The sequence below is a fragment of the Musa acuminata genome, chromosome BXJ1-4 (assembly GCF_036884655.1).
Source record: "Musa acuminata AAA Group cultivar baxijiao chromosome BXJ1-4, Cavendish_Baxijiao_AAA, whole genome shotgun sequence".
NCBI lineage: Eukaryota > Viridiplantae > Streptophyta > Magnoliopsida > Zingiberales > Musaceae > Musa > Musa acuminata.
In genome coordinates this window covers 10,024,078-10,037,869 of record NC_088330.1, presented here as the reverse complement: position 1 = coordinate 10,037,869, position 13,792 = coordinate 10,024,078, and the positions used below count along the sequence as shown (strand labels likewise).

Below are 13,792 nucleotides of genomic sequence, written 5' to 3'. Positions count from 1 at the left end.
GACATCGACGTTGACGCCAACGCAAATGCAAAGCGGCCTTTACCTCTTACCGCTACTCTCCTCATCCACAATAGCCACCCGTAACCCCCAACAATGCTACCATCCGCTACCACTGATGTCATCCACCATCATCAACTAGAATACTAAAAATACCTTTTTGTATTTTGTTTTCATATTTTCATTGATAAAACCAATAACGTTATGGTAAATAGGCTTAAATGTTTTACCTTCATAACTATATGGATGCCAATGAAACTTTTTAAAGTATAAGGATTGAGATGCTATAGGTAACTAAATACAAGGGATAATATGTAATTAGTTCTTTGATTTCTTAAGACATATAAACACAACATATTTATATAAAAGGTATATGATTGCAACTTCGGCATGAAGATGCACAATATTTTTCAAAAGATTATTTATGTTGAACCATTTTTGTTATCAAATTTATGATCATCAAGGTCCACAAACAAACATCTAAAAATAATATATTGAGAATCACGATAATCAAAAGCGATAAATGAGATAAACCTTCATGTTATGAGGCAAGAGAATTAATTGCTCGCATGTAGAGTCTCTTAGGCACCCTTCTTCTGAAACATCACCTTCTCCTTGGCCTTCTTGAAGTCTGCATGTGTTACCTGAGCATAAGATGATGTAGCTACAAATTACTGAGATATGTAACTGAGGGCACTCTGGGAATGTAAGATAAAGCAAATGGGTATTAGTTTAAACTCTCAATCCAATGCAGGTCAAATTCAACTAGCCGGTCCAACCACTGAAGACGTGTAGTCCAACTCAAACTAGTCAAGTGAGAGTGTCTCTTCAAAGAAGACTAGTTAATGTTCCATTTGTTGGGTATGTCCCTATCATATCAGATTTGTCAAACTTAATATGCACCAAGCCAAGGATAATATTCAAGTATTTGATGATCTTGTTTGAAAAACCTTTGATTAAAACAAAAGTTTGAAAACCATCAGAATCCATATCAACAAAATTAGTTTTGAATTATTAGTATTGTTTCTTATCAACTATCTGATCCAACATGTGCCCAAGAGCAAGAATTTTACTTATAAGCCAAACCAGATTCTTTTACGTTGAACTGATCTTATTCAGTTTATATTTTACTTTCTATGTTAAATTTTTCTTTATTTCATTATTTAGGGCTTTGAATGATTCTCTCCCAAATTGTCTCATTTCTCAAGGCTATGGAAGAGAATGGGGAAAAAGGAAACAAAGAACAGAAAATCAAAAATTAAGATGAGATCATAACATTTCCAAGAGCCGAGACATCACCACATCACTTCTCTATACCGGAGATAAGCTGTCATAAGAAATGTGAACAAAATAGATAAGTAGCATCTTTCCTTTCCTTTTTCTATTTTTGGAGAAAGAAGAGGATCTCTATTCTAGCAACATGACAAACTGTTTCAGTAGTCAACCACTGTTAAGACACATTGGTGGAGGTTTAGAGCCTATGACAAACCTTAATTGGCCTGAGTAAGGACCTATATGGATCATATGGTTCAGTTCCAAATGGTGTTGTTTTTGTATAATCTTTTACTGATAATGTGTGAAAAAGGTTGGAATATTGCCCGATAAACTGGTGAGATACCAATACAACAAAGTGTCAAGACCAGAGGTTGACCGAGCTTCTAAACCTGGTTGTAGACCTTTAGACTTGAAAGCAAGAAGCATAGGCTTGAGTGTTCAGAGATCACCAAAAATGTCAACTGAACAAATTTCCAATATGCTTTTGTAAGTAAATCTCCCTCAACAGGTAAATAAATTTATTACATCTAGGCCATAGAATGATCGTTTCCAGTTCTTTATTCTACTTCTTATAACAATTTTTATCCAAAGCAATGATACACTAATAAAGCTTGACGCAAAATTCAGCTTCCTTAAATGGTCATGTTCCTCTTGCCCCGAGAAAGAGAAGTAATAAGAACTTGAATCAAGGAACCCCCATTCGGGTAAATTAGTGGCTTTATAAAATACATACTAGGAACTATAACTGGGGTCAGAAGAAATCATCTAGACAATACAACTTTATAATATGAATCTGAAAAGCAATCTAAAGGAGAACGTAGACTAAATACAGCCTACATGAATCATCACATTTAAATTATAAAGAAATGAGTTACCTTTATAGAATAGGAGAGGTAATATGAAAAGTTCTCCTATCTTTTAGTGGTTAACTTTTGAAGTGATCAATTTCTGAACATTTAATAGGAATATAGGAAAAATTCATAAAATCCCTAGGGTATAGACAACTGGCATTCAAAAGTCAATATCCATTTTCAAAAGCATGTATACATCCCAAACAAAAGGTGTATAAGACCACAATAACAATTGCTGATAATATTTATGTAATAACAAAAGCTTTATCTAACAATGACCCATATAAAAGAATACAATTTTACATGCAAATATGTGACACACCTTCATCCTATGTTCTCTTAAAGCAAGAAAGCTAGGTTCAGTACAGATTGTCTTGATATCAGCTCCAGATAACTCGTCCTTCTTCATGACAAATTCTTCCAGGTTGACATTATTGGCTAGTGTCATTCTAGAGGTATGTATCTAAAGAAATTAACATGAGAAAAAGAATTTAGCAAGAACCCGCAAAGTGTACAAAAACATGCACTGGTGTTCTATAAGCATCCTATATTTGTTCATGAAACATAACAAACTTGAAAAATACGATGTCTAGTTTTAATGTCTGGCAGCGGGAATTCAATCTTCCCATCAATACAGCCAGGCCGAAGCAAGGCTGGATCAAGGCTTTCAATTCTGTTGGTTGCAAGACCTTAACATCCCCCCTTGAGTCAAAACCATCTAACTGGTTCAGCAACTCCAACATGGTTCTCTGCATTTCACGCTCACCACCAGAATGAGCATCATATCTAAAATTGGTCAGATAGAATAGTCTGATAATTTTAACTATGATTTACATACAAGAGAAAGAAAAACGTGAGACTTTTATTTCTCATTTACATACCTTTTGGTGCAAACTGCTTCTATCTCATCAATAAAGACTATCGAAGGAGAAAGTTCATCTGCCACTCTAAACAGTTCTCTAACAAGTTTTGGGCCATCACCCAAATATTTCTGAATCAACTCACTTCCAAAAACATGCAAGAAAGTTGCTGAAGTTGAGTTAGCCACAACCTGAAATTAAGCATTCATAAATAGTATGAAAAATTAGGACTTTGCAATAACCAATGCAGATACCGCAGCATTCAGATCACCATGCAACATAAATTGTATGGCAAAAACCTTCTAGGTCGCAAACCCACAAGAGAAAGATAATTCCAATTCTAAAGTGAAATTCAGTTAAGCTTTTTTTTTAATTGGCCACCACCATTGTAAATTTGTAATAATAGAAGGTCAATTAAAAAAAAAAAAGACATCCATTGATAAAGAAGAAGTACATAGGCAATAAAAACATCCTTTCTCATTTCTCATCTCTATTTACTCGTAATAAATGCTGGTAGATATACTACGAATCAATAAAGTGTTGTCGCTAGAGTTAGAGCCAATAAATAGCACACATAAACACATAATACAAATGTAACTAAATAGAGATCAAGAGAATAGAGAAGAGGGATAAAAAATTATGAAAGCAGTTCTTAACTCGCTAGTGTTAGATCATTGGCTAAAAGCCAAAAATTGGATTCTGCTGTCAAGTAACTCTTTTCTGAAAGACAAAATGCATAAGAAAATCTTATTATTTCTTGAGCTAATTTAAATGGAAAGAAGTACTGAGAGGTGAACAAGTATGAAACAATGGTGTATGCAAGTCATCTATTTGGCACTCTGGTTGCTGAATAGATTTTATCAGGAAAATTTTGCACGATTTTTGTTTGAAAAGAAGCTGATTTTATTGCTCGTGGAATCAGAGGACAGATTTTGACTGTGTATCCACCTTTTTCACAATAAAAAGAAAAAAAAATACCCATTTTCCTTGTAGCTGAAGAAGTTATCGCAGATGTTGCTGGCCTACTCTTGTTGCATCAGGTGCAGCAACTCAGCGAAGGAGGCCTCATCGTTCCCGTAGAAGGTATCGGGCATACTCAGGAGCTCGTGAATCCTCATGGCAGTGGGATCGGAGGCATCGTCGACGATCGCCGCGGCGAGAGGAGGAGGAGGAGGTGGAAGAGGATCTTGAAGCCCTAGGATGTGATGGGAGCTCGAGCACTCCGGTTCCTCCGGTAACTTAGTTCCGCTATTTCTCAGGGACAGGATCTCTGGTTCCAGCAGGGACCTTACGATGGTCCAAAGCGCCCCCTCGTCGTCCCACGCCTGGTCGACGGCAACCTCCTCCGGGGGCTTGATTTTCGGCGTTTTATTGATGCCGGGACCGGCGCCGTCGCCGTACTTAGGGAGGCGGCGGATAATGCGGACCACCTCTTTCCGGTCCTGAGGCCAGGTGAGGAGGTCGGGGACGGCGCCGGGAGGTGCATCATGTGGAGCGAAGGAGATGGCGGCGACGTCGGTGGCGGTGAGGGTGGAGAGCTCATAGGCCTTCTTGAGGAAGCAGGCTCTCCTCTTCTTGAACGCGGTGCGCCGTGCCCTAGGGTCGGCGATGAACTTCACCGGCCGCTTCATCTTGGCCCGAAGAGAGATAGAGAGAGAGGAGGGCACAGAGGAGGATTGACCGCGGACGGCGAAGCCAAACACGGAGAGAGGGAGAGAGATCGGAGAAGAGAGCGAGAGCGGGAGTGGGAGGGGGGAGACTGGGGATATATGTATGTATATATAGGCCGCGTTTAGTTCAACTGGAATCGGATCTTCAAGTGAAGCGGATCCGAAGCATGTGCGATGCGACACCGACTCGAAACGAATCCGAAACATGTGCGATTCACGTGCTGAGTAGTCGTACGGGAGAGAGAAAAGGTTGCGGTGTGCTTATTCATTACAAACACAATAAAATGCTGTCTTCAGTATTTAGCGCAAAAATGATCTCTATAATGATTTAATAATTAGCATAAAATGTTTTCAGAATTCTCACCAATAATATATATATATTTTTTTTTTTTTATAGCTAAGGAGAAGAAGACAATCTCTCTCTCTAAACCTCACGGGCAAGTAATTTTGATATCAACTATCCTGTGAGAGAGCCCAAGAAGAGTGAGCAAGCTATGAAGTTGTTCTTCCTCCTCACAATTGATAGACTTTTATTATTTGAAACATTATTATATCATTTTTATGCATGATGTAGAAATTATGTCAGATTTTAATGTGATATTGAACGTTACCTTTGATTCATACATCATAACATTACATGTATGTTGTTGTACATATTAACATCCATTAGATAATAATTGTTATACACTATGTTCACAATATGCCATATAGCATGTGTTTGAGATCAGATCTTAGAAGTTCAGAACTTTAAGTTGTTCTCTATTGCTTAAGTTTTTTTAATGACATTTTTTATGAAACTGCTAACCAAATTATTCACTTCTTTTTGTGCTTCAGTTTTCTTTCAAAAAAAAAATAAGAGATTTGCCATAAAGACTTCACAAAGAAAGTGTTTTATAATCTCTCTCTCTCTCTCTCTCTCTCTCTCTCTCTCTCTCTCTACAAAAGAATTGAGCACTCTATAAAGTTAAATGGACTAACAAAATTTTGCTGCTCAAGAGATCAAATAACCAGGAAAACACAAAACAGAGAGAAGACCAGTACTGGGTGGAGTGCACCATCAAATAAAGTAGTATCCACCTCATCCCTACTTAGAGAGAAACATAGATTCAAGTCATCCCGATTGCCTCCAACAATCTTCTCCAACAATCTTCTGCTGCTACATGGTGGAGATTGGTGTCAAAATGAGGTGGCTTGAGTTCCAGAATTGGCAGGGATTTCATGAAGCAAGTGACTCAACAATGTGATGTCAGGAGGCACAACCAGACCAAACAATGGTGTTCATGCTGATGTGTCTCATATGATGGTGTAATTAGAGAACAACTGCATCAGGTTGTGAAGAGCTTCAGGATAAAATTTCCTAGCAAACAAGTAGCAAGGTCTCTTCATTCCATTCCACAAACAAGGTTTCACAGTCACCACTTTCTGCAAAATAAATAAATATATGATCGATATGAACAAAAAAGAACCCAATACTATTGCTGCGGTTGGTCTTTGATTATAAAACACTGGGAGGACAGTTAAATAGCAGATTTGGTGTACTCAAGTTTGAGTGATTAGTTTCTCTTCCAGATTGTGTTGTATAATTGTTAGCTGAAAACAGATAGCAGCAAAGATTTTGTGACGATAAATACAAGTCAAACATGGAAAGAAAATGAAATTCTTGTAGCATTAGTTATGATTCGGCATGAACTAACCAGATTGTTACAGTCGATGGCATTAAAAAATTATTTGATAGCTTCAACAGTAACAGTATTCGGAACACAGCATAGTTGATCACTATGAACAATTATTCGATATTCCAACGTAGTATACATGCTTGTCACGATTTGTAACCCATTGTTGTTGTTATTTTTAAGCATGACTTAATCTTTTAGTATGCAGAATTTGCATAATGGGTAAGAGATAGTAAAGGACCAAATAATACTATCTAAACAAAAATGAAAATTGATGCTTTTGGTGATTTGGAGTTCAATCCTTCAACTAGTGAACATGCTGAGAAAATATTTGACTTCTTTGGACAGATGACATTATTTTCCTAAAAGTCATACCGGCTTGTAATTGAGTAATTCTATTTCATCCATCCGCATATTTTTTTATTTGCTTCTCTGAAGGATCAGATTGTAGGTCATCAATCCCTCCGTATTTTTTCTGTGCCTCACGAATGTATCGTGCTACTCTGTATGATTGCATACTGTTTTAAAGGTTTTGGTTGACATAGCCATGTAGAACAAGCATTTTCTTGCAAAGTCCTACCACTTACCACTATCTATGACAAAAATGCAAGAATTTTAGATGGATATCTGCAACATGTTCCAATTTCCTATTATATGCTTCATTCAACCTAAGCACATGAAAACACTGAAGTAACTCAGAGGAAAAGATAAACTATAGAACTTAGCAGTCAGCTTGCAAAGATTAAGTTACTTTTGCCTAATCTGATGTACTTTTTGTGATTGTGACAACTATAAAGAAAGCAAATCAGGAATAACTGAACCAGAAAAAGGAAAGAATCAGCATATATGAACACAAGTTCTAAAAGATTTACCTTTTCATCACTGGTGACATGGTAACTCACATCAATAGACTGTCAACAAAACCCATATCAGCAAATAAGAATTTAGAGGCATCTGGACATTCTAAAGTATGAATTGTTGAAAGAGAGAATGCTTACTGAAATGTTCTTCAGGATCTCAAAAGTGACATCTTGTGCTCGATATGCTTTTGGATGCCACTTTCCTTCAGACCAATCAACATGCGTCACGGACCAATTGGCAATTCCAGTAGGATCCACCATCTGCAGGATGTTGAAATGTCCTGTCTGGTTAGTGATACTATTAAATTCACAGATAAGCTATCACTCAAGAAAGCCAAAATGCAAAATGATATAATGTACTTACACTCAATAGAGTTGGAAGATAGTGTTCATCAGCATAGCAGTTGCGACTATCAAAACCTGGCTGAGGTCAAGAAATGGGCAAAAATAGCAATCAGTATTGCTGGTTGATCAATCTGGGGGAGCAGCCATTGGCAATGTCATGGCAATGACAATAAGTTAATGAAAATTATCACTTAATCCGCCTATCATAAAAATTTATAATAGTTAGTTGAATTTATATTTACTTCAAAAGGCAGTTTGAAACTTGGGAAAATGAAACATATTAATGAGAATATCAAAATGCTTTCATAGTAAAGGAGAATAAACAGAACATAGCTCGTTGCATAGGTTCACAAAAGACAAGCAAGAAGCTATAATTCAGTTCATTATCAGAAGTGTACAAAGCTCTAACAAATGAAAGCAAATTAGCCGAACTAAAGATGTAAAGGAGAACAAGAAGTTTAGGTTTTTTTATATTTCTGTACTTCGCCTCATTTTACCCTTTTGAGGTTGTTTGAAGAGCTGTGCCTCCAATCTGTATCAGCCTCATTTCCCTTCTTTCTTCTTTTTAAAATTTTGGTAAATTATTGTCTATCAGTGATGCTGATTTAGCACTTAACAAGTATCAATAACTACATGTATCAATAACCTCAGGTTACAGCAAATTCTTTTGAATCAATTAGGCAAGTAAAACCCCATATCTTCTGTTTATAGATATCACCTGAATCTTCTACACGCATGCTTTATGCATCAAGAATTAAAGAAGGATGAGCACGTATGTGTTCACCTTGCAATAGAGCTTGAATTTTGTATAGTACAGGCTGTCTGCCAGCACTATTAAAGCATGTCGCCGCTTCATTGAGAACCACTGCATCACATACAAGAATCTAAATGTCACAGGTACTTTAGAAAACATGCTACATAACAAAATGCAATTTATATTTACCAATATAATAATCTAAAGGCTTTCCTTCTTCTTCTCTCTCCCAAACTCCAACCTGAGCTAACCTCTCTTTTCTCCTTCCCAATACTCGACCCACCCAAGTTGAACTTCAACCCTCACATTCATCCATCTCCTCATTCTCTCAAGCTTAATCCTATCTCTTCACTCTCTTCCAATCCCCATCCCAGGTAAACGGACACTCTTCAGTCCTCTCTCTCTCTCTCTAGCCCTCTCACCCTCCTCACTCAGGCCATTATCAATTGTACAAGGACTTCCGAAATGGAACAGATCCAAGGACATTAACAGAACATGCTCAAACCTAATTCAAACCCACCTGGACCCCTAACAATTCCCAGTAACCATCCTGTCCCTGATTAAACTGAATTAACCCATTTCACATATGGGCTTACTTGAGGTGGCAGCAAATCTCAGAGACCAACAAAATTTGAGGTTTAGAAGGGACACCTACATAAAATCAAGATTTAGGGAGACTATATGGTATTTCATACTTTTGAGCTAACGCCAGGAATAAAGCTCAGAGTAGAAAGCACGCTGGTAGCTTTTTTTGACAAGCAAGCTTTGTCCTTTTCTGCACAATATGGATAATAAAATTTCTAGTGGCAATTAAATAAAGGAAAAAGTGAGCACCTGTGAACCCTTCCTGAAGTCCTTCTCTTCAATCTCAGGCAACATATGCTCGGTGTACCTGGCATTTCCATGTGGGCCAGGATCCCAGAAGCTGGCAAAAACAGGTAGCAACAAGGTTGGGAATCAGTTTGTTAATGATTAGGCGAAGATCTTGTGAAAGAAGAAATATGTTATGTAATATTTAAGGAAAAAAGAACAGCTGTTTAGAAGAGTTGCCAGAATTGGCGACAGCTTCTTGATATAACAAGTAGCCCAAAATGAAAGAAAGCAGAACAGGTGTTAGGGAAAACTTGATGATGACATTACCAGTCAATAAAACTGACATTTGTTCCCATAAGATAGTTGTAGACATAGTCAAAGTTATGCAGGGGAACACAGCTGTCATACAAGAAACATGAGTGTCCTTTATATTGGTATGATAAACAGGGCAAGGACATTCAAACACAAAAGTTCAATACCTGTCAGAGAGCAAAACAAAATGCTGATTATCAGGATCTTGGAGTGCATTTGCTAGGAGTCTCCTCTCTGCATCAACCATAGAAATCTTTCCCCACACAACCTACATGTAGAAACATTATTTTTATTCTCGTTTGAGTCAAAGTAGATACCTTTCGTTTGACCATTAGTTTCACATAAGCATAAACACAGGCTGGCAACATTGCTCTTGACTTGCAATTACCTCATGAACATTTCTAAAATGTTCTATAGGCAGTAAATGTACCTGTGTACTATTTACAGTAGAAGCACAAATGATATCAAAGACATTCCTTTTTATTGTTTTATAGTGTAGGCCATCAATAACATGTATCAGTCCAGGAGAAGAGAGGATTTCAAGTACCTTCCCACTTTGAATGTCCCGGCCAACAAACAAAGGACTAACATGATCTGGCTTCTCTCGTGATGCATGTACATAGATGGAGAATCTCCCCTCATGGCCCTGTAAATAAAGATTTAAGCACATGCTTCAGTCTAAAAGTTGAATAAAACTCTGTATTTTGACAACTAGTGAAGTAACTTAGTTGCATTTCACTGTTAAACAATCTTCTGGTCTGAATCAGAACAGCCACCACATGAAGAAAATTCCTTGTTCAAATCAAAAGTGTCCTAGGCAGACAGTGTACTATTTTATAATGATATATGATAGTAGTGCGCCAACTAGGTGCCTATATATTTAGTAACTTTCTGGAATATTCATAAGTTCCAAATGAAGGGTTTGTTTCAGATGGTTTCCTTTCTCAAAGATGAAGTGGAGCTTGGAGATCATATTAAGCAAGATGAGAAATGTTGGAATGCGAGTAGCTGAGTAGGACTTTAGATTTATTTCCAATCTCCTGGGATGTTGAATATAAACATGGTGGTTTTCTTCCCACATTCTTTCTAGAAACTAATCAAAGAATGTGAGTCACAGATGAGCTTCTTAGTGATTTTCAAAAAATCTAAATCTCCTAGCACTTCCCTAAAAGAAAGAAATTTGTATCGAACAGTCAGGAGATGCTATTTTATGCAGGCTGGTTAAGGTCTAGGCTTAACCAAGGCCCAGGCAGAACAGTCGTCACCCTTCAGTCTAAGTCCTTGAAACCAACCACCCATAATTGAATGGAGGCTTTATACATATCAGAGTACGGTCCATAAGTTTGCCAAAAGATGAGGGCAAAAACTGATTAGAAAAAAGTTGTAAGGCAAAAAGGTAAACAGTCTAACAGAAAGTAGTTTGAAATAGGAAAGAAAAATACAAATGTACCTAAAAAATTGCAAAAAAGAATTAAGATGATACAAGAATGAAACTTCAGAAAAGGGATACACTACAAAACCATAATTTTTTCATGGATGAGATGGACAAAGATAACATGAATAACTTTCATGTGTAAGCAAACAGAAGCTAGAAACATTGACATCAAACCTTGGAATGATATTGTCCAGTATTACCTGGGGACTTCACCTTTTGGTTTTTATCATGCCAGACACTTGGACTCTTCAAACAATTCTAGGCATTCAGCCATTTTAAGAAACAATGACGCAACTAACACTAACTGAGTTTTCTGACGCTCACTGAATTGTAAGTATTAGTTGTATACAATTTTATCAAATCATTAAACAACTACTCCAGTAAATGAGATAATATCAGTGTAATTAATGAACAAACTAGTGCATATTAGTCTAACTAATGACTAAATGAGTGTGAACCCAATTCAAAAAGACAAACACATGACGTGACACATGGTTTATGATGTCTCAAATGTTTTCAACTAAATTTCATTGTTACATCAATGCATTTGTCTTGACCATTTTTACTTGCTGGAAATCTTGAGTTGCTCTATAACAATCATTTGGCTCCCAGTGAAAGACTATTAAAGGTACATTGCTGTGATAAATTATTAGCATTCATGTGTTTCCTTGATAAGTTAAGTTTTAATGTAAGGTTCAACAGGTCTCTTCTGAATATGAAGACCATTTGTATTATTTAACCTGCAAAAAACTCATAACAAGAGATTTCATGTTTTTCAACATAGTTTACAAAATGATCTTATGAGTGTATTCAGGAATAAGCAGGTAGCATTTCAAAGGACAACAAAATTGGTAACAACCAAGTAAAAGTTTCTGAATGCCCTCGCAATGTAGAATAAAGGTGATAAACTAATTGTAACAGAAACATTTCAATTCATGGGAAAAGAAAGTGGTCAAATTAGAGACTTACCAAAAAGAATTTCTCCCAGAGCTTCTCAAAAGGCAGTGAACCAGGAGTCAAGAACATGAAAGCTATTTTTGGATTCTTCGGCTCTTTATATGGCGCAGAAAGAATGTCGTTAATCAAAACATGGGAAGCAAACTCATCGTCGGTAAGAACATGGGCTACAGGAGGTACCCAATCCGTAAAAGGACTACAAATGCTTGAAGCAAAAAAGTAGCAAGCTGAATATCGGTGAGGTGGATAGACATATGCCCCAATCAAAGAGACACACACCAAACATATCAAGATGATGATCCAATGAGGCCTCCTTGAAGTTGGTCTGTGTCGTTGAACCGGCATGATCTGCACATTCCCATTGCCTAAATACCATGCACGAGGCATTTTCATCTTCCCCTTCTTGTTACAACATTATGCCTTCTTTATCATCAGCTCCCGCAACCAGACTTGTATACCTCAACGATTATGGACAACCCAAGGCTGAAAGTTCTCTCAACCAAATTACGATCCAACTGCTAAGAAGAACATATACTTTTCATGTTAGAGCGTCAAAATCATTGATTAAAACCAGATTCAAAGTCTAAATACCAACTTGTTTAAAGGTTAAAGCACAAACATTGCTCAAAACACAGTACATATATACCAACCAGTTTCCCCCACTCTATTTTTGGTGAAGAAAGAATGAATACCACGAATCCTATATAGCTAGACGACTCAGGTCCTCGTAATGGCCCTTCTACACACAAGCCAACCTGGTGTGGTAGTTAGAAGACATGCAAAAAAAATGAAAGAATATATTTTCCCTATGATCCTCTCAAATTCTTTACATTTCAAGACAAAAATCCGCTGGAATTTTGCCTTTTTATCTCACGTTATGTCAACTCAGTTCGAGAAAAGAAAAAGGATAACAAAAGAGTCAAATCCAAATAAATCATGGTCAAAAGGAAATTAACTAAATTGACTTAGTTCTCTGGGGAAGACAAATCCAGGATTGTTGTTAACCGAACGGGCCAACTCATTACTTCTAGAACGGATTCGACAACCCACACCAGCCGTGCGACAGAAGAAACCCCACCGACATCGATCAACGAAATCAAACCAAATCCAGCTATCGAGCCACCGGAAAGTCCCAAAACCCAATTGTTTTTTCCTCCGGATCGAAAAGAAACGGCAGTAAGAGCAAAAACCAAGCCGATTCGGAGGAAGAATCGTACCAAAAGCAGCCAAAGATCGGATCTTTAATCGAAGAGGAGAGCAAGTACCTCAAAATCGAAAAGAGGTGGCCCGGGCCGACGAAGAGATCTACGGAGACGAAAGCGCAGGGGAGACTTGAAAGAACTACTTAAATATGTGTAGATCGAGAACCCTCTCTTTCTCTTTCCTTTTCTGACGAGTAACTTCTCTTTCTCCCCCTCCTCGTTCGCTCCCTTCGACAGCTCTCTCGCGGAAAGGTCAAGAAGGAAGCAGTCGTAGCTCTCTCGCACCTCTCTCTCTCTCTCTCTCCTCTCTTTCTCAGAAGAGAGCGGCTTTGTGTTGCGTGTGTTGTCGGAGAAACCGTCTCTTTTTGTGTGCTGCTCTTCTGGCAATGGATGCGCGTATTTGTGTAGCATCCGCCGAAGACAGATATTGACAGTAATTCCACGTACGCGTATACGACCGGAATGGTAGGATGCGGTCTTGAGTTGACCGGTTCCACCATGTCTCCGGCGGCGGCAACCAACCAGAAGACGACACCTCAGCCCTATATATATATATATATATATTAGCATCACTGCAATAAACTCAGCTTAAACATTCTTATTATTGTATAGTTATACATATACTTTTGTTAGTATTTTTTATAATTATATAATTCGATTAATTCTTATTTATACGGTCAATGATTTAGCTCCAAGATATATTATATATATATATATATATATATATATATATGTAGTTTGGATTCATATATATATATATATAATTTAAAAGTGACAAAAAAATAAAA

General features: G+C 37.4%; 1 protein-coding gene and 1 pseudogene across 2 annotated transcripts; both read right to left on the bottom strand.

The window, feature by feature from the left end:
• Nucleotides 1-578: 578 nt before the first annotated feature.
• Nucleotides 579-3,264, bottom strand: LOC135672068 (26S proteasome regulatory subunit 4 homolog; annotated as a pseudogene).
• Nucleotides 3,265-5,573: 2,309 nt separating this feature from the next.
• On the bottom strand, nt 5,574-13,373 carry LOC135583379 (glycosyltransferase BC10-like). 2 transcript variants are annotated; one of them, XM_065165699.1, is made up of 11 exons: nt 13,068-13,373; nt 11,815-12,317; nt 9,958-10,056; nt 9,578-9,678; nt 9,426-9,497; nt 9,120-9,210; nt 8,316-8,396; nt 7,551-7,610; nt 7,325-7,447; nt 7,199-7,237; nt 5,591-6,075 (listed from the first exon to the last, which is right to left on the bottom strand). In XM_065165699.1, exons 2-11 carry the CDS (start codon nt 12,193-12,195, stop codon nt 5,947-5,949), a joined length of 1,176 nt encoding a protein of 391 aa, XP_065021771.1. In that variant the 5' UTR covers nt 12,196-12,317; nt 13,068-13,373; the 3' UTR covers nt 5,591-5,946. The 2 variants fall into 2 exon arrangements, with proteins under 2 accessions (XP_065021772.1, XP_065021771.1); XM_065165700.1 differs by lacking the exon at nt 9,426-9,497 and having other exon boundaries at nt 5,574-6,075.
• Between the last annotated feature and the right edge of the window lie 419 nt (nt 13,374-13,792).

Excerpts from the sequence above, each read along its gene's own strand:
- LOC135583379 (XM_065165699.1), bottom strand. The coding sequence starts at position 12,195 with ATGAAAATGCCTCGTGCATGGTATTTAGGCAATGGGAATGTGCAGATC. Across the intron at positions 9,498-9,577 it reads TTTGTTTTGCTCTCTGACAG|CTGTGTTCCCCTGCATAACT; the intron begins GTATTGAACTTT and ends CTTGTATGACAG. Across the intron at positions 6,076-7,198 it reads ATGTCACCAGTGATGAAAAG|AAAGTGGTGACTGTGAAACC; the intron begins GTAAATCTTTTA and ends TTTATTTTGCAG.